General features: G+C 41.0%; 1 protein-coding gene across 8 annotated transcripts in view; it reads left to right on the forward strand.

Annotated features, from left to right (window-relative positions):
• Nucleotides 1-20,043, forward strand: part of cdk5rap2 (CDK5 regulatory subunit associated protein 2) — a 185,969-nt gene that overhangs the window by 76,744 nt on the left and 89,182 nt on the right. For all 8 annotated transcript variants that reach the window (XM_072240352.1, XM_072240353.1, XM_072240354.1 and 5 more), the window contains 10 exons: nucleotides 262-399; nucleotides 728-907; nucleotides 6,994-7,188; nucleotides 9,505-9,690; nucleotides 10,920-11,043; nucleotides 11,980-12,122; nucleotides 12,719-12,835; nucleotides 14,212-14,349; nucleotides 14,431-14,540; nucleotides 17,578-17,714. In XM_072240352.1, coding sequence (XP_072096453.1) covers nucleotides 262-399; nucleotides 728-907; nucleotides 6,994-7,188; nucleotides 9,505-9,690; nucleotides 10,920-11,043; nucleotides 11,980-12,122; nucleotides 12,719-12,835; nucleotides 14,212-14,349; nucleotides 14,431-14,540; nucleotides 17,578-17,714 — 1,468 coding nt within the window. The remainder of the gene's footprint in view (nucleotides 1-261; nucleotides 400-727; nucleotides 908-6,993; nucleotides 7,189-9,504; nucleotides 9,691-10,919; nucleotides 11,044-11,979; nucleotides 12,123-12,718; nucleotides 12,836-14,211; nucleotides 14,350-14,430; nucleotides 14,541-17,577; nucleotides 17,715-20,043) is intronic.

The raw sequence follows: 20,043 nt of genomic DNA on the forward strand, positions 1-20,043 counted from the left end.
TATCTTTGAGACCAAGAGAATCCAATCTCATTGTAATGCCTTTGGCATAAATTGGCCTTGCATTGCCATTTTAAGGAGGGAAAAGTTTTCTGTTGGGATTATGTCTTAGATCAACATCCTGCTTCAAAGTGCTTGTGCACTGATGTCATCTGAAAATTCTTCTGCAACACTGTCACAGTATTTCCCTGGTAAAATAAGTCACTCTTTCTGCTTTTAATTTTTCCCATTCATTTTAATGGTTCTTTTAATTTCCCTTTAAAGCAAACCCTTGATCAGAAGTATGCAGCTCTCGATGAAAAGGAAAATGAGATTCGGCAGTTACATTTGGCTTTGAGAGAAAAGGAACACAATTTTGATCAACTGAAGAGTCTTCTAGCCAATCGTGAAGAAACCATTAATGTAGGTATTTTGTTAATAAGGCTGAAGTGTTTACTGCACGGCTAAATTTGTGCCTAAGCTTTAAACCTGACTGAAGCTACTTTCTATAGTAGAATTATGTTCTAGTGAAACAAATTATTTGTGTTTTAAGATGGTTTAGTGTCATTTCTTGTACAGAAGTGTAAAGGAGAATGAAATAATTGTTGCTCAGTAATCAACTCAGCAACAAAGAAAACACGATAAGATGAACACAATTAAAAAAACAATAAATATAAATAGAACTAATAAATTGTTACAATATTACTGCACTCTTGGGCGAGTCCACTGATCCTTTGATTTTGTTTTGAAGAGCTTGGATGGTACAATTAAAGAGAAAGATGTCGAGCTGCAACGTCTGACAAATATGTGCAAGAGTTTGCAGAAGTTGAAACAAGAGCTGGAGGACAGTCAGATGCAGTCTCTCCGTGAGAAGGATGCAGTTATATTACAGCTGCAGCAGTCACTTAAAGAGAAGACCGATAGCTTGGAGGTAAATGATCAATAAACAAAAGTTGATCACAGGGTGGTAGAGTATGGAGAAAAGCCTGTGAGTCTATACTGCCTTCTGTGGTAGTGCTATCCAGTTGGTCTGACTGCACTGCCCTGAAGAGTTTCAGTATTGCTGTGCTTCATGTTTGGAGTCATGGAGTAATCCAGCATGGAAGAAAGCCCTTCAGCCCATCACCCTCCTGGCTTCATTTAGCCCACACCTCTCCATGTACCTATCCAAATTGTCAAAGAAAAGTGCAGCACAGAAACAGGCCCTTTGGCCCATCTATTCTGTGCCAAACCATTTAAACTGACTACTCCATCTGATCTGCACCGAGACTATAGCCCTCCATACCTCTACCATCCATGTACCTATCTAAACTTCTCTTAAACATTGAAATCAAGCTCATGTGCACCACTTGTGCTGGCAGCTCATTCCATACTCTCTCAACCCTCTGAATGAAAAGGTTTCCCCTCATGTTCCCCTTAAACTTTTCACCTTTCAGCCTTAACCCATGCCTCTTAAATGCTGCAATTGTATCTGCCTTGACACCTTCTCTTGCAGTACATTCCAGGTATGAAGAATCTCGGATCTCTTTTAAATCTCTCCCCTCTTGTGTCTGTGCCCTCTAGTTGTAGACTCCCCAATCCTGAGTTTCTTAGCCAATCTTCCATCTAAGCTGTTAGAGCCACTCAGTCGATGAGCTTTGATCTTGATAACAACCCTAATAATGGCATCTTTTCAAATACCTTTTTGTAAGTCCAAATAATGCATCAGTTCTATTTCTCACCACCCCATTAACCTTTTCTGTTACTTTAACATAAAAAGCTATATCATACACATTTGCTTTTCAACAAATCCATGTATCTCTCTAATCCAGACTGTTTCCCAGTGATTATTAATTCTATCCCTGATTTACTACTTCTGGAATTTCCCCCATTGTGTAGATTAAACTGACTGCCTGGACTGTGGTTGCTGGGTTTATCCCTACACGTGCTCTTTTGAGCACTTGCATTTTACCAGTCCTTGGCACCACAGAGTCATGGAACTCTACAGCACAGAAACAGGCCCTTGCATACCAAACTCTTATTCTGTCTAGTCCCATCAACTCGTGCCTGGACCATAGCCCTCCATAAGACCATAAGACAAAGGAGCAGAAGTCAGCCATTTGGCCCATCGAGTCTGCTCCGCCATTTTATCATGAGCTGATCCATTCTCCCACTTAGTCCCACTCCACCGCCTTCTCACCATAACCTTTGATGCCCTGGCTACTCAGATACCTATCACTCTCTGCCTTAAATACACCCAATGACTTGGCCTCCACTGCCGCCCGTGTTAACAAATTCCACAGATTCACCACCCTCTGGTTTAAAAAAAAATTCTTCGCATCTCTGTTCTGAATCGCCGCCCTTCAATCCCTAAGTCATGCCCTCTCGTACTAGACTCCCCCACCATTGGAAACAACTTTGCCACATCCACTCTGTCCATGCCTTTCAACACTCGAAATGTTTCTATGAGGTCCCCCCTCATTCTTCTAAACTCCAAGGAGTACAGTCCAAGAGCAGTCAAACGTTCCTCATATGTTAACCCTCTCATTCCCGGAATTATTCTAGTGAATCTTCTCTGAACCCTCTCCAACGTCAGCACATGCTTTCTTAAATAAGGAGCCCAAAACTAGACACAGTACTCCAAGTGAGGTCTTACCAGTGCCTTATAGAGCCTCAACATCACATCCCTGCTCCTATACTCTATTCCTCTAGAAATGAATGCCAACATTGCATTCGCCTTCTTCACCACTGACTCAACCTGGAGGTTAACCTTAAGGGTATCCTGTACGAGGACACCCAAGTCCCATTGCATCTCAGAACTTTAAATTCTCTCCCCATTTAAATAATAGTCTGGCCGTTTATTTCTTCTACCAAAGTGCATAACCGTACACTTTCCAACATTGTATTTCATTTGCCACTTCTCTGCCCATTCTTCCAATCTATCCAAGTCTCTCTGCAGACTCTCCATTTCCTCAGCACACTGGCCCCTCCACCTATCTTTGTATCATCAGCAAACTTAGCCACAAAGCCATCTATTCCATAATCCAAATCGTTGATGTACAATGTAAACAGAAGCGGCCCCAACACAGACCCCTGTGGAACACCACTGGTAACCGGCAGCCAACCAGAATAGGATCCCTTTATTCTCACTCTGTTTCCTGCCAATCAGCCAATGCTCTATCCATGTATGTAACTTTCCCGTAATTCCATGGACTCTTATCTTGTTAAGTAGCCTCGTGTGGCACATTGTCAAAGGCCTTCTGAAAATCCAAATACACAACATCCACTGCATCTCCCTTGTCTATCCCACTTGTAATTTCCTCAAAAAATTGTAATAGGTTTGTCAGGCAGGATTTTCCTTTAAGGAAACCATGCTGAGTTCTGCCTATCTTGTCATATGCCTCCAGTTACTCTGTAACCTCATCCTTGTCAATCGACTCCAACAACTTCCCAACCACCGATGTCAAGTTAACAGATCTATAATTTCCATTTTGCTTCCTTGCCCCCTTCTTAAATAGCGGAGTGACATTTGCAATCTTCCAGTCCTCCGGAACCATGCCAGAATCTATTGACTTTTGAAAGGTCATTGCTAATGCCTCTGCAATCTCCACAGCTACTTCCTTCAGAACATGAAGGTGCATTCCACCTAGTCCAGGAGATTTATCTACCCTTAGACTATTCAGCTTCCTGAGTACTTTCTCTGTTGTAATTGTGACTGTGCACACTTCTCTTCCCTGCCACCCTTGAGTGTCCGGTATACTGCTGATGTCTTCCTCAGTGAAGACTGATGTAAAATACTCGTTCAGTTCCTCCGCCACTTCCTTATCTCCCATTACAATTTCTCCAGCATCATTTTCTATCGGTCCTATATCTATTGTCACCTGTCTTTTACTGTTTATATACTTGAAAAAGCTTTTAGTATCCTCTTTGATATTATTTGCTAGCTTCCTTTCATAATTCATCTTTTCCCTCTTAATGACCTTCTTAGTTTCCTTTTGTAAACTTTAAAAAACTTCCCAATCCCACTAATTTTTGTTTCCTTGTATGCCCTTTCCTTTGCTTTAACTTTGGCTTTGACTTCTCTTGTCAGCCACAGTTGCATCCTTTTTCCATTTGAAAATTTTGTCTCTTTTGGAATATATCTGTCTTGCACCTTCCTCACTTCTCGCATAATCTCCAGCCACTGCTGCTGTGCCGTCCTTCCCGCTAGTGTCCCTTTCCGGTCAATTTTGGCCAGTTCCTCTGTCACGCCACTGTAATTTCCTTTACTCCACTGAAATACCGACACATCGGATTGCAGCTTCTCTTTCTCAAATTTCACAGTGAACTCAATCATGTTATGATCACTGCCTCCTAAGGGTTCCTTCACCTCAATCTCTCTAATCACCCCTGGTTCATTACACGATACCCAATCCAGTACAGCCAATCCCCTCGTGGGCTCAACAACAAGCTGTTCTAAAAAGCCATCTCGTAGACATTCTACAAATTCTCTCTCTTGAGGTCCAGTGCCAACCTGATTTTCCCAATCCACTTGCTTGTTAAAATCCCCCACAAATATTATTACACTGCCCTTCTGACGAGCCTTTTCTATTTCCTGTTGTAATTTGTAGTCCACATCACTGTGCCTGTTAGGAGGCCTGTATATAACTGCCATCAGGGTCCTTTTACCCCTGTGATTGCTTAGCTCAACCCATAAAGATTCTGCATCTTCTGATCCTATGTCGCCTCTTTCCAATGACTTAATATTATTTCTTACCAATAAAGCCATGCCACCTCCTCTGCCTACCTGCCTATCCTTCCGATACACCGTGTATCCTTGGATGTTCAGCTTCCAGAGATGTGCATCCTTTAGCCACGTCTCAGTGATGGCCACAATATCATAACTGCCAATCTGTAGCTGTACAACAAGATCATCCACCTTATTCCTTATGCCGCATGCATTTAAGTATAACACCTTCAGTCCAGTATTTGGTACTTTTTGCTTTGATTGCACTGCAACTCATCGCAATGGCTGCAGATTTGCCCCATCACCTGCCTGTCCTGCTTAACATCTTTACTGCTTACTATCTTAGATTTATTTCTGTTTTCCCCCTCCTCCGCTCTATCATTCCGGTTCCCCTCCCCCTGCCAAATTAGTTTAAACCCTCCCTAACAGCTCTATTATACCTTCCCACCAGGATATTGGTCCCCTTCGGGTTCAGGTGTAACCCATCCTTTTTGAACAGGACATACTTCCCAGAAGAGATCCCAATGATCCAAGAATCTGAAGCCCTGCCCCCTGCACCAGTCTCTCAGCCACGCATTCATCTGCCTGATCCTACTATTCTTGCCCTCGCTAACACGTGGCACAGGTAGCAATCCTGAGATTACTACCCTGGAGGTCCTACTTCTCAACTTCCTTCCTAATTCCCGGAAATCTCCCTTCAGGATCTCCTCCCTTTTCCTATCTATGTCATTGGTACCAACATGTACCAAGACAGCTGGCTGCTCTCCCTCTCCCTTCAGAGTATTCTGGACCGGATCCGAGATATCCCATACTCTGGCATCTGGGATCCATGTATTTAACCAATCTCTTAAATGTTGAAATCAAACCCACGTCCAGCACTTCCTGTAGCAGCTTGTTCCACGCTCTCACCATACTCTCAATAAAGAAGCTCCCCCTCATGTTTTCCTTAGGTATTTCACCTTTCACCCTTCACCTATGACCTCTAGTTCCACTCAACCTCTGGAAAAAGCTTGCTGCACTTGCCCTATCTGTACCGCTCATAACTTTGAATGCCACTATTGCATCTTCCCTCAGTTTTGCACGTTCTAGGCAATGAAGCCTTAGTCTATTCAGCCGTTCCTTAGAACTCGAGTTCTCAAATCCTGGCAACATACTTGTAATTTTTCTATGTACTCTTCCAATCTTATTTACATCTTTCCTGTAGGTGGGTGACCAGAACTGGACACAACACTCCAAATTAGGCTTCACCAACATCTTATACAACTTCAACATAACATCCCAACTCTTGCACTCAATACTTCCTTGAAGGCCAAAGTGCCAAAGGCTGTCTTTATGACTCTGTGACACAATTTTCAAGGGTTATGGATCTCTATACCGAGGTCCTCCTATTTTACCCCACTCCTCGGTACCCTGAAAATAATACTTGCAAAATTTCTAGTTCATCCTTTCTTCCTCCATCTAGGGTGTTCTCTGATCTGGACTGTGTGATTTATCTATTTTCAGTATAGCTGTCTTTGCTAGTAGCTGTTCATCAAATTTTAGCACCACCTTCCATGGCAAAGACTGATATCAAATACAAATTTAATATTTCAGACAGCCTCTTGACTTGAAGTAGGTTTTTGCTTTTTTTTCCCCCCTCTGGAAACCCCTTTCCCGGTCATCTGACTGAAATATCGTTAGCTTCCCTTTTCTGTTTGCTGTTCTGTGGTATGCCCTTTTTACCACCTATTTCCTTTTTGCAACTTCCGCTCTTGAGCTTTATGTAGCACTTTTACCATTTTTTTAAAGGCCTACTCCAGTTACAGTTTTGAGTTTACCTAGTCTAGATATAAATTTGTCTTTTTTAAAATTAGTTCTTATCCATTTGCCTGTTTTTATTTATTTTACCCATTTTAGCATGGCCTATGTTTTTTCTCCAAAGCCTTCATTGTTAAAATAAAACAGGATTTTTGCTGGGTAGCACGAAGGGGTGGCACTTTAGAGTAGCAGGCTCAATTTCCACTGCTCTCTGTAAGGAGATTGTATGTTCTTCCCGTGACTGTGTGGCTTTCCTCCAAGTGTTCTGGTTTCCTTCCACATTCCAAAAATGTTAGTCAGTTGTGGGTATGTTATGTTGGTGGTGGAAGTATGGCAACACTTGCGGGTTGACTCCAGCACGTCCTCAGTTGGTGTTAGTTGTTGATAAAAATGATGCATTTCACTGTATGTTTCAATGTACATGTGATAAATAGAGCCTATCTTTATCTGTAATGAAGATGAGCATTTGTTAGAGTTCTCTGATATTTATGTCATTGCTTTTGTACCCTGACCAGGAAATGAGAAACACATTGCTCAGCCAATCTCATTGTGGCACCAAGGACCTGGCAGAGCATTTGAACCAGCGGCTAAAGGTTCAGGAGAAGATGCTGGAGAATGCTTGGGCAGAGAGGAAGAAGCTGAGCTCAGAGCATGCAAAGGAAATTGAGGAACTCTTAAACACCATTAATAGCAAGGATCAGCTCATCAGGGTATGTGGCCGAGAAGGTGACATAGTATAACTGAAGGTAGAACAACACTCGCAAAGTGCTGGAGGAACTCAGCAGGTGAGGTAGCATCTTTGGAGGGGAATAAACAGTTGATATTTTAGGCCAAGACCCTTCATCAGGACTGCACATCGGGATCTCAGCTCAAAACGCCAACTGTTTATTCCCCTTCATAGATGTGGCTAATCTACTTATTTTTTGTGTGTTGCTCAAGATTTTCAGCATCTGTAGAAATTGTTGTGTTAATTGCAGAATTCTTTTATAGGGGCATTATATAATGCACTTGCCGGCTGGTGGCGTAGTGGCATCAGCGCTGGTCTTCGGAGCGAAGGCTCCCGAGTTCGAATCCAGCCGGCTCCCTTGCACGCTTTCCATCCATGTTGGGTGGAGCGTTGAGCTAGCAACTCGGCCTCATAAAAATAAGAAAGCCTGCTAAAAAAAAAAACGCCATAATGACAGCATCCCGATGACTCCACTCGGAGTTAAGGGCTTTCTCCTTCTTCATACAATGCACTAGGTTGACGTTGCATTCTGGTTGAGATTCTAAAATAACGTGACAATTACTGCTGCTATAGAACTACTCACATTTTGACTTGGGCTGCAAGAGTTGCAATTATGCAAAAAGCCAGTGACTGTCACACGAGTCCAATCAATCTTTCAATTCCAGAATCCTGGAGGAATAGCAGAACCCTTTGATATTAAACAGGGTCAGAGACTCCCAGCTCTGAGGTTTTACCAGGATGCCACATCTCTATAGGCTGAGATATTCTTTGGGTGATGCCTAGACTAGAAGAACTAGAGAACGCGCAATGTATGTGGTAAAAAGAACCAGATTGATTGCTTTATACAAATAGGTAAGGAGGGGGTTGATAAGTATTTCCATGGCAAGGAAAATAGATTTTTTAAAAAAATAGGAGCAGTCACTGGATGTGATTAGATATATTGATATGTTCATTTGCTGATCTTTTTGCCTGGACCAAGACATTTTTTTAAATGTAAATATTGTATATTTTCAGAATTTGTATCCCAAGGGTGAAATAACAAATACTAGAGCTCATGCATTTTAGGTTTGAGGAAGATGAGCAGGGCAAGTATTCTTTTAAATTGGTATGTGACTGGAACATACTGTCAAGGATAGTGGTGGAAGCAGATTTGATAGTAGCCTTTAAGAATCATTCAGATAGGCACTTGAATATGCAGGGACTGGGAATGGGGATTACAGATCATGTACTGGCAGAAGAGGTTTGATTTAATTCAACAGAGAGTTTGTCACAAACATTGTGGACTGAAGGGCTGGTGTGAGAGTGTGTGTGTGTGTCAGTTAATCTTGCCCATTGCTGCCATCTATACAACTAGCTCCTAGGCCTTAAGCTGTCAGTCTCCCTCTCTGAATCTGTTTCTACATTTCATTCCTTTTGGAGGTACTCAAAACCAACCCCTGACCAAACTTTTCACTGTGACCTAATGTGCCGAACTCTTGTGGCTCACTACAAAGCGTTTGGCAGTGGTCAGTTAGAGAGCCTTGGTATGATGTACTGTGTTGAACACACTATATAAGTGTAATGTGTAGTTGAAATCAATGCTGTTGGGTGTTACCTGGCTTATTGAGGGGTTTATTGCCAGATGATTGGTGTCTCCATCTCCTATGCAAGTGCCGTAACTGATTGAAGGCTGCCTTTGACTGTGTTCCAGCCAGCCGGAGTGGAGGTAATGAGCTAAACATCTGTCACTGTCAGTGATGTGACTGACTGAAAAGCATTTTATGGACATCATGCACTTTTCGGTGGGAGATAATTGGGAGGTGTTCCTTTGGTTTTTGTTTCCTTTTGCTCAAGACTTTTTCAGCAATAATACTATTCAGTAACATCTCAGGATCAGGTTATATTGCATGAAATTTGTTTTGTGGCAGCAGTACAGTAAAAAGATGTAATTTTTATAAATTGGAAAATGTTTATAGTACAAAAGAAAAAGAAAATATTCATGGATCATTCAGAAATCTGGTGGAGGAGCATCGTGGTTGTGGGTCTTCAGACTTTTGTACCACTTCCCTAATCCTGCTGTCAGTAAGGAGAAAAGAGTATGACCCAAGTGGTGAAGGGTCCCTCATCATGGATGCCACCACCTTGAGGCAGTGCCTCTGAAAGATGCCCTTGATGGTGGGGACTTGCTGTCTATGAGTACTGGACAGTCGTTATTGATTTGTGCAGTGCTGGCAATAAATCCTCTAAAATTGCAAAGTTGGCTGCTGTTTGCATAGAATTATAAAAGTTTAATTGTCTAATTCTGTGAATTTCCTTCTAGGAGGCTTCAGAGCATTCTAATAGTTGTCTGTCGAAACTTGGACATGGCATTGAGGGTCTGAATCAACAAAATGCTGAGAAACCTGTATCAGGCCTAATGGGACACGATCCCATGTTAAACCAAGATCAGATACTCCAAATTGCTCAGCTTAAAGCCGCTTTGGATGAAAAAGACAAGATTATTGATGTGAGTAAGCAGCAGCTGGACAGGTTACCATGCTTTGGAATCGTTTATATTTGTGCCTTATCAATGTTGAAGCTACTGTTTACCTTGCTGATAACTGGCAATAGTGTGACTTGCTGTAGTGTGGAAAGATTGGCTAAATCTATTAATTTTATCCTAATTTTATATCCTTTCAGATATGAGACCAGTAATTAAATGATTTTTTTTTCAAAACTGAGGTTTTTTTTTTTAAAAAAAGCTATGCATCATGTGTTGCATAAGGACAAGTACAGCTTCCAAGTCCTCTTGAGCACTTCAGAAACCTCTGGGGTAAAGTGAACTACTATGTAGCCACACACATCAAAGTTGCTGGTGAACGCAGCAGGCCAGGCAGCATCTCTAGGAAGAGGTACAGTCGACGTTTCAGGCCAAGACCCTTCGTCAGGACTAACTGAAGGAAGAGTTAGTAAGAGATTAGTAATCTCTTACTAACTCTTTCTTCAGTCAAATCTCTTAGTAACTCTTCCTTCACTTAGTCCTGACGAAGGGTCTCGGCCTGAAGCGTCGACTGTACCTCTTCCTAGAGATGCTGCCTGGCCTGCTGCGTTCACCAGCAACTTTGATGTGTGTTGCTTGAATTTCCAGCATCTGCAGAATTCCTGTTGTCTACTATGTAGCCATATTTCTCCAATTTTTGGTTATCAAAGGTCTTTATTAGGTATAATGATTTTAATAAATTGAAATTAGTCATTGATAGTAGTTGGGCACTGAGTGACAATGCTTTTGTGTAACCTGTTCTATTCTAGAATTGAATTTTTAGTGGGGAAAACTGTTGGCTGATACTTAAGGTCATGTCTGTTTACCAAGATTAATTTTATTTGTACATCAAAACATACAGTGAAATGTGTTATTTGTATCAATGGCCAACACAGTCAGAGGATGTTCTGGGGACAGCCTGCAAATGTTGCCACAACTCTGGCACCAATGTTGCATGCCCTCAATTTGCTGACCCTAACTTGCAGGGATGTGGGAGGAAACCGGGGCACCAGGAGAACGTGCTCTTGAACCCGGGCTGCGTCACTGGTATTGTAAAGCATTATGCTAATGTGCTGCCTCTTGGAACTAGCCACCAAAAGGTAGCTTCTGCCTGGGGACTGGAGGAAAGGTGCACAACTGGAAACTTAGCATTGAATTCTGTCGTTTAACATTCCGAGTAGTTTCTGCTACTATTGACAACTGCCTTTCTTTGGTAGAAATTGGTAGAACATGGGCAAAAAGATCAACATTCCCCTGAACATGAAGCACTGAATTCCTCGCATGTTCTTGAGCTGAAGCAAACAATACAGATACTGCAGGAACAGCTGCATGAGAGAGATGGTACGTATATAATCATAGAATTGAACATGCCGGAAACAGACTATTCGGCCCATCGCATCCTTGCCACGTTCTATACCAAATTAATTCAAGTGCTCATCTAGACACATAATCTAGTTTCAACTAATCTCTCAGGCAGTCCATTCCAGATGCTTGCCACTCTGTGTGAAGCACTCTGCCTTTTGTATCTCCTCTAAATCTCTTTTCCTACCCCACCTCCTACTCCAAATCTGTGTCTTCTAGTTTTAATTACTACTGATATGGGGGATGTTTCCTGCAATTTACCCTTTCTTAACCCTTATAACTTTATATACCTCAACCCCACTTTACCTCTTCTGTTCCAGGGAGCAGATTTAGATTCTCTAGTCCTTCATAACTGAACCATGCCATCCCAGGCAACATCCTGATGTACCCCCTCTGTGCCCTCTCAAGTGTTGTCACATCTTCCCTACAGTGTGGTGACTTGAAATGTATTCAGTATTCCAGCTGAAGTCTGTCTAAAGTTTTATAAAGTTGCAACATACCTCCCAATCTCAGTATTTCGTACTCTGACTAATAAAGGCCAGAGTCCCATATGGTCATATTCCTTCCTAACTAGGTTATCTACCTTCAAGGATCCAGACATTGGCACTCTAACGTCTCTTTGCTCTTCAGAACTCCCAAAGACCCAAATTTTCATTGTGCATGTCCTAGCCTCAAAATTCATAGTCTCACATTTGATTTTTTCTGGATTGAACTCCATCTGCCATTTTAAAGCACATTTCTTCAACACATCAATATCTTTCTGCACACTAAAACTACCTTCCACATTTCAGCAACTCCGCCAATCATCCGCAAGCTTGCTGATCATGCCTCCCACATCATCATTCATATAAACAATATGTGGCCCATCTGATTAGTTACAACATTTTTATTTCTGCTCTTCCCATTTCATCTTAGGTGAATTTACTCAAGATTCTGCAGAAGAGGAGGTTTATGGTAAAGTACCCTATAGCAAAAAGACTTCAGCCAACTTGAAGAAAGAGCTCGCCCAAAAATCCCGAGAATTGGATGAAGCACTGAAGAGGGAAAATGAGGCAAAAGTACGGCTGTTACACAGCTAAAATAAGTCGAAGCATAATCAATGACTTTGTTTCCCATTGAATTCTGTAATGTAATATGTTCACTTCTGGTTGCCTTATTATTGGAAGGACGTAGTGCCTTAGAAAGGATGCAGAGGAAATTACCAGGATGCTGCCTGAATTAAAGAGCATGTCTTATGAGGATAGGTTGAGTGAGCTAGGGTTTTTCTCTCAGGAGTGAGGGAGGATGTGAGGTGACTTGATAGAAGTGTAGAAGATGATAAGAGGCTCAGATGGAGTGAACAGCCAGGGACTTTTCCCCACCATGGAAATGGCTGATATGAGGGGGTATAATTTTGAGCTGGCTGGAGGAAAGTATAGGGGGAGGTTATTTATAGAGAGTGGTGGGCAGTGTAGAATCAGATACATTAGCAAGATTCCGAGAAGGCGCATGGATGAAAGAAAAATGGAGGGGTAAGCGGAAGGAGAGGGTTAGATTGATCTTGGAGTAGGTTAAAAGGTTGGCACAATATTGTGGGCCAAAGGGCTTATATTGTTCTGTGTTCATATTTGGGCTTAATTGCTGAGAACTTTTTTTTTAAATCTCAATTTTGCAGATGGAAGTGATTCGACTTCAAGCTCTTCTTGACCAGTTGGAAAAAGATGCTCAAGTACAGGCTGCAAATGTTGAAGAATTATCTAAAGCCTTGCAAATTAACAATGAAGCCATTAAAGTAAGATTTTCAGGGCCATCCTTTCTAAGGGTTATCCTATCAAGAGACTGAGAAAAGTGGGTCAGTATTAGATTTCAGGGTCTTTACACTTCTTGTAAGAATATACGCTCACTGGCCACTTTATAAGGTACTGCCTGTACCTAATAAAGTGGCCACTGAATACATGTTGATGGTTTTCTGCTGCTGTAGCCCATCCACTTCAAGGTTCAATGTTTTATGCATTGAGATGTTCTTCTGCGCACCATTTTTGTAGCACGTAGTTATTTGCGTTGCTGTTGCTTTCCTGTCAGCTTGAACCAGTCTGGCCATTCTCCTCTGACCGCTCATTAACAAGGTGTTCACTCCCACAGAACTGCTTCTCAGTGCATATTTTTTGTATCTCACACCATTCTCTGTAAACTCTGGAAACTGAGAAAACCCCAGGAAATCAGCAGTTTTTGAGATACTCAAACCACCCCATCAGGCACCAATAATCGTTCCACAGTCAGTCACTTAAATCGCATTTCTTCCCCGTTCTGATGTTTGATCTAACATCAGCTGACCCTTGTGAGTATGTCTGGATGCTTTTATGCATTGAGTTGCTGCCACATGATTGGCTGATTAGATATTGGCATTAATGAGCAGGTGTACTTATTAAAGCAGCCACTGAGTGTACTTCCCTTAAGTCAACTTATTTAAAGTTACTAGATTCACAGCAAAAAATCACCCACTGGATATGTCAGCGGGTCATGGAGCATCCACTCTTGATGCAGGGTCTGGACCAGAAGTGTTAACCATACTTCTGCCTCTTCGGATACTACTTGTCTGGCTAACTTTCAGCACTTTACTTTTACGTAAGGTTCCATACTAGAACTACAGTCGTGGGATTGGGGGTGGGGGAGTTTGTACATTTGGGGCGTAAATTGTTTTACTCATTGCGCTGGCGATTGTTGGTGCTTCTTTAAGGCAGAGGGTTGTAATGCTCAGTTGTGAAGCATATTGGTTTTTTGTCGTATTTAACAATGACAGAAAACCTGTATGGGAGATTTTTTTAAAGTGAAAAAGCTGTACTTGGGCAGTTCTGCTCTTTTGACTGTATGGGAGATTTTTTTTAAAGTGAAAAAGCTGTACTTGGGCAGTTCTGCTCTTTTGACCTGGGAAGTCTGGGTCCAGTGGTATGAGTTGTCACAAATGGGGTCTTCGCTGGTTCCAGTGAATGACCATGACTTTTTCTGTGCCTCGTCATGCTCCTCACTCTCTGTGGAACATTGGATTTTGTCCAGCCAGTCTGCCAGAGTTGACTTTGTATGAAGCAAATGTCCTGATGTTAATGTTGAGGTATTTTTGAAATGCTTTTTTTTTTGTTGTGAAAATGTAATTAATTTCTGTTTCCACAGAACACTCAGCCTGGATTTTCATCTGAGGTAAAGGAAACAGAGCAGGTGATACGGGAAGTGATTGTACTGAAGGATGATGTCCAGAGACCTGGCCATCTGCCAAGAGAGAGAACGATCATCGGGGGAGATGGCCAGCAGGTTGATGCTCCTATCTGTTTTGTCTCTGTTAGATAATGAGGCTGAATTCACTTGGAAACTTATTGCAATTTCTTTCTGCAGCCTGCCCAGGCCATAGAGGATCAGGTTTCAGAAGAAAGCTTGCACCAGGCACTGAAGACAGAGCAGCAACTGTACTCTAGACTCATCAAAGCAGTGAAAGACTCAGACAGGTAGAAAATTAGCGCCTCTACTGTATATCTTGAGCTTGATTTTCAATCTGATTCAATAAGCTTTCAGTGTGTTGTTCATCCTTTGCTGCAAAGGATTTAATAAGGAAATACATGATGTTAGTGATGTTGCCAGAATGGATTGTACACAGCTTTCCAAATGGGACTCAAAAAGGTCGTGTGCCATCTTAACCAATTCCAATCACAGAAATGATGTATCCCATCACTCAGGCCATTGCCTCTTCTTGCTAAAATCAGAAGGGAAGTGTACGGGAGCCTGAAGATACACAGTCAACATGTTAGGAACAGCTCTTCCCCTCCGCCATCTGATTTCTGAATTGTCCATGAATGCATTTACACTACCTCACTATTTGTTTTTTTTTGCCCTCTTTTTGCACTACATATTTAATTTGATTTTTTAATATATTGTTACGTACCAGCAGCAACAGATCACAAATTGAGTCAGGTTCTAATGTTAAAACCACTATATTTATTGGTATCTTCTCAAAATATAGAAAATTAAACAAAATAAACAGAAGTTAACAGTGTTATGTATGTGTGTGGCTCCCAAACTGTTAAGCTTAGGAACAGTTCTTAAAGTCTTAAAATGGCAAACTAGAAAGGTCCAGTAATCCATGGAATAAGTGAGGGGAGAAACTTGTAGATCCACCTTAAAATGTAGAGAGGAGGTGATTAGAAAGTATTCCACAGGTTCCACACTGGGAAAACGAAGTAACAGTCACTGAAGATCTTATCTGTTGAGTCGTCCTGAAATCCACAGAGAAATATCACAAGGTGACAGTCACAGAATATTCCTTAGCACAGGTGGTTACCACATAACATGCTCGAATCCAGGTAAGGGTTAATACAAGTGGTCACCACAGGGTACTCCAACAAAATCCACGTATGGTTCATACGAAGTGACAGTCAAACATCCAATGTGCACTGGGTGCTGCTGATCAACCCAATTCTCAGGGCATGGGAAAGTATCAGACCTTTCCCATTGTTATAGCAAGCTACTCCAGCATCTTGCGGTCCAAAGCTATCACACTCTCTGTCTCTGTCTGTCTTTGTCTCTCTTCTCCCCCCACCGCCCCCGAAAGTCCCAGTGGTCTGTTGCAGCTTGTTATACTGATGTTATAGTCCCGCCTCATCCAGGCATTTTAAAGTGCCACCCACAGTAAAGGAAACAGTGGTCACGTAACACCTCCCCCAAAAAGGGAAAGTTTTGATCTGTAAGAGCAAAATTTTAACTGCAAACTACAATATGTGAAACAATACACTTTACGGTTACCATATAGAGTAATATAACATACTGCAGGAGAGTAAATTACACTCCACTATTAAAATACATCACAAACTTAACATCTGGAAAGACAGTCGGTAATTATATTATCCTTGCCTTTAATGTGAGTTATCATGAGATCATACTCCTGCAAAATCAGTGGTCACATAACAATACGTGAAGTTGAAAGTAAATTTATTATTAGAGTGCATACGTGGGCTGGCTGGTGGTGTAGTGGCATCAACACTGGACTTCAAGACAGATGGTCCTGAGTTCAAACCCAGCCGGGTCCCGGCCTGGCCAACAGCATTATCTGTGCAGAAGGCCTGGCAATCTACTTCCGTATCTTGCCATGAGGTCATGAAGAGTCGGACTCAACTAAATGACTGAACAACAACAAACGTGTATGTTACTATGTATGGCCCCGAGATTCATCTTCTTGCCAGCATGTTCAATAAATCCACGATAATACTAACCATAGTAGAATCAATGAAAGACTGCACCAACTTGGGTGTTTAACCAGTGTGCAAAAGACAATAAACTATGCAAATACAAAAAGAAAGAAATAATAAATAAACAACCAAGCAATAAATATCAAGAATATGTGATGAACAGTCCTTGAAAATGAGTCCATAGGCTATTGGGAAATTTTGATGATTAAGTGAAGTTGAGTGGGTTCAAGAGCCTGATAGTTGAGGGGTAATAACTATTCCCAAACCTGTTGGTGTGAGCACTGAGGCTCCTGTACCACCTTCCTGAAGGTGGCAGCAGCGAGGAGAGAGCATGTCCTGAGTGGTGGAGGCCCCTGATGATGGATGCTGCATTCCTGTGACACGTTCCGTGTAGATATGGTGAGTGGTGGGGAGGGCTTTACCTATGATGGACTGGGCCATATCCACTTCGTTTTGTAGAATTGTTCATGGGCATTGGTGTTTCCATACCAGGCTGTGATGCAGTCAGTCAATATACTCTCCACTACACATCTATAGAAGTTTCTCAGAGTTTTCAATCCCAGTCTACCTCTGATTTTCCAACCCCCCACCCGGTGAAGGCTGGCTCATGGACCTCTGGTTTCCTCCTCCTGAAATCAATAATCAGCTCCTTGGTCTTGCTGACATTGAGAAAAAAGTTGTTGTTCTGGCACCACTCAGTCAGATTTTCAATCTTCCAGACTGATGAGCTTAATGCCTATTATCTCACTAGAAAGATTTTTGTAAAGTCAGTTTGAAACTTCTCAAATGACCATAGGCAATATTGTATCAAATTATTGACAGCTTTGTCATTTTATTTGCCAGCCTCCCTCAGGAAGGCTGGTTTTAGGCAAGGAAAGTGGTTTTCCACTGAAGTGGGACCTTCTTTTAACACTTGGCGGTTTTATTTTACCAATGTGTACAATAATTATCACTCTCCTGCATCTCAAAACTTCAGTTAATCAGTGGTCTTTTTTTGTTCAGTCATCTGTCAACATTTCCACAATGTGTTTCTCTCTATCAGACATGTATTTGTTTAAGTTCACCCATAAAATAGAATCAGGAAACACTCACATGAATTCTGGAAAAAAAAACTCAGCTGCATGAGATGCTTTCTTCATATGGGGAGAAGGCAGGACAATGGGGTTGAGAGGGATAATAAATCAGCAATGATTGAATAGCAGATCAATCTCGATGGGCCAAATGGCCTAATTCTGCTCCTATGTCTTATGGTCTTCATTAGCTTAGTTTCTCATGGTGTTGCTTACTTGTAATTCTTGTTCAGTTGCAGTCGCATCCAGGCCTTGCAGGTGGAGCTGACAGGCATTCAGTTGTTACGACAGCAACTCGAGGAGAGCATTCAAACCAACCGAGATCTGCAGAAGAACTTGGAACAACAAATCCAGGGCACCAAAGGGAAAGGTGGGAAACCAATGGGAATATTTCAGTACACTGAGTACTGCAGCCTAATCTGCTAACCAGATTCTTAATCACAATCACAGACAGACTGTTCACCCACCCTTTTAGCTTCCTTTCCTGCCAACAGGCCCTGGGGTTAGTTACATCTGCTCAGGGTCAAACAAAATGTGTTGGTACAGGCCATCAGTCATAGGGACAACTTCGGGGTGTGAATCTTTTTTTTAAATTTTATTTTTATTTGGATAAGGAATTCACAAGTATCATGTACTTTTTCACATGTATAACCTTTTCCATTTTTTATATGTATTAAACTATAATTATTTTTACATTCTTAAGTACACATTGAGATGATATAAAAAGAAATTAGACACTTAAATAGATAATTATGTACAGTGGAAATTCTAATCTAATAGGCTAAGTAATGGTATTAATTGTTAAGAAAAATAGTAATAATAGTGGATTAGTAATAGTTTCCATACATGTCTTCTGGAACATTTCTTATGGTCCAAAATGTTGTATGTAAGCCTATGTAACAACCATTGTAGGTGTTTATATCCTAACTTGTTCATACTTGCTCCTGCCCCCAAACATAATTATGCAATCCCTATGTACTTATTTACTTAATTTTATCATTTTTTATCCCTTACCCAAATCATTTCCTTTACTTGTATTAATTCTCTATTTTCCAAGAAAAAACAGAAACAGTAAACATTTAGACTAGGGATGCTTACGTTAGCAATATTACTGTGTTGATGAGAAGAGCAGTATAAATCATTAGGAGAGTCATCTAAAGTCTGCTCGCATTGGGGTTATATATTTAATCCATTTATTCCAGATTTGATAAAATTTTTCTTTTTGAATTCTCAGGGAGTAAGTCAACTTTTCCATTTTAAATATTTCCAAGATAATATCGTGCCAATCTTATAATGTAGGTGGTTTTGGATTTAGCCACTTTCTAGTGATTGATTTCTTACTTGCCGCTAAAAGGGCCTGCAGCAACTTTATATCTTCCTTCTGTTCAAGAAACAATACATGCCCCAAATAGAGCATCTCAAAGTTCAGAGGTATCTGGGTTCTAAGTACCTTAACTAATGTTCTATGAATACCTTCCCAATATAGACTTAATTTAGGACAATCCCAGAAAATATGGAAATGATTTGCCTCCTTGGAGCCGCACCTTCTCCAACACGTCACGTTTGTATCTTTATATTTTTCCTGATATGGGGTCTTGAAGTATCTTATATTTTTCCAACAATGTTCTCTCCAAGTCAAAGAATTAGTCGAGGACCACTGAAAGTTGCAGATTTTCCCCCAAGCCTCCTCTGAAAGTACCAACCCCGCTTCTTTCTCCCACTTCTCTTTAATATACAGTGTATTTACATTTTTAGCATGGGAGAGTGCATTATATAATCAAAAAACTGATTTACTAGGCATTGAACCGCAAGCCGAATTAAGAATCTTGAAAAATTCTAATTCTACTGTTGATAAGTCTGTATATCTGCAACTCTGGTTAACATAGTTTCGCACTTGAAGGTACCTAAAAAAAGTCATTGTGTTCTAGGCCATGTTTGTCCTGCAGGATTTGGAAACTTTGTAATACTCTTTTATGTATAAATGAGAGGTAGGTTGTAAGACCTTTCTTTATCCATAGTTCAAATCTTTTATCTCCTCTGTTGGGAAGGAATTCGGTATCATATGCACACCATCTGAAGAGTTTTAACATGTTATTAATTCCATAGGAATTAACCACCTTCTGCCATACTTTTAATGTAAGATTTATCCAACTGTTTTTAAATTTTTCCAATTGGGTCATCAATCCTTTGTCAGCTATTGAGGCCTGTAGAGGAAAACTGTCAACCAATCCAAATTCTATTTCCTTCCATCTAGCCTTATATTCCCTATTACACCAATATAACAGAGGGGTTATCTGTGAGGCATAAAAATAATTTCTCAGGCAAGGAAGAACCATACCTCCTTCTTCCTTCCCTAACTGTAAGGTGTTATATCGAATTCTAGGTTTCTTTCCTTGCTAAATGAAGCGGGAAATCCATTTGTCCCATTCCCTGAATTGATTGTCATCCACCTCCACAGGTAAAGTACGGAAAAGATACAGTAACCGAGGAAGAATATTTATTTTTATAGTATTTATCCTTGAATTTAAACTTAAAAAGTGGATAAGATTCCATCTATGCATATCTGCTTTTATCTCTGAGATTAATGGCCCATAATTTACCTGTGACAGCGTTGAAAGATCCTTCGGCAGGGTTATTCCTAAATATTTTAATGATTTAGCTTCCCACTTAAGATCATATGTATCCTGCAATTTTTTGGA

Source organism: Mobula birostris, chromosome 22, assembly GCF_030028105.1.
Source record: "Mobula birostris isolate sMobBir1 chromosome 22, sMobBir1.hap1, whole genome shotgun sequence".
NCBI classification, from domain to species: domain Eukaryota; kingdom Metazoa; phylum Chordata; class Chondrichthyes; order Myliobatiformes; family Myliobatidae; genus Mobula; species Mobula birostris.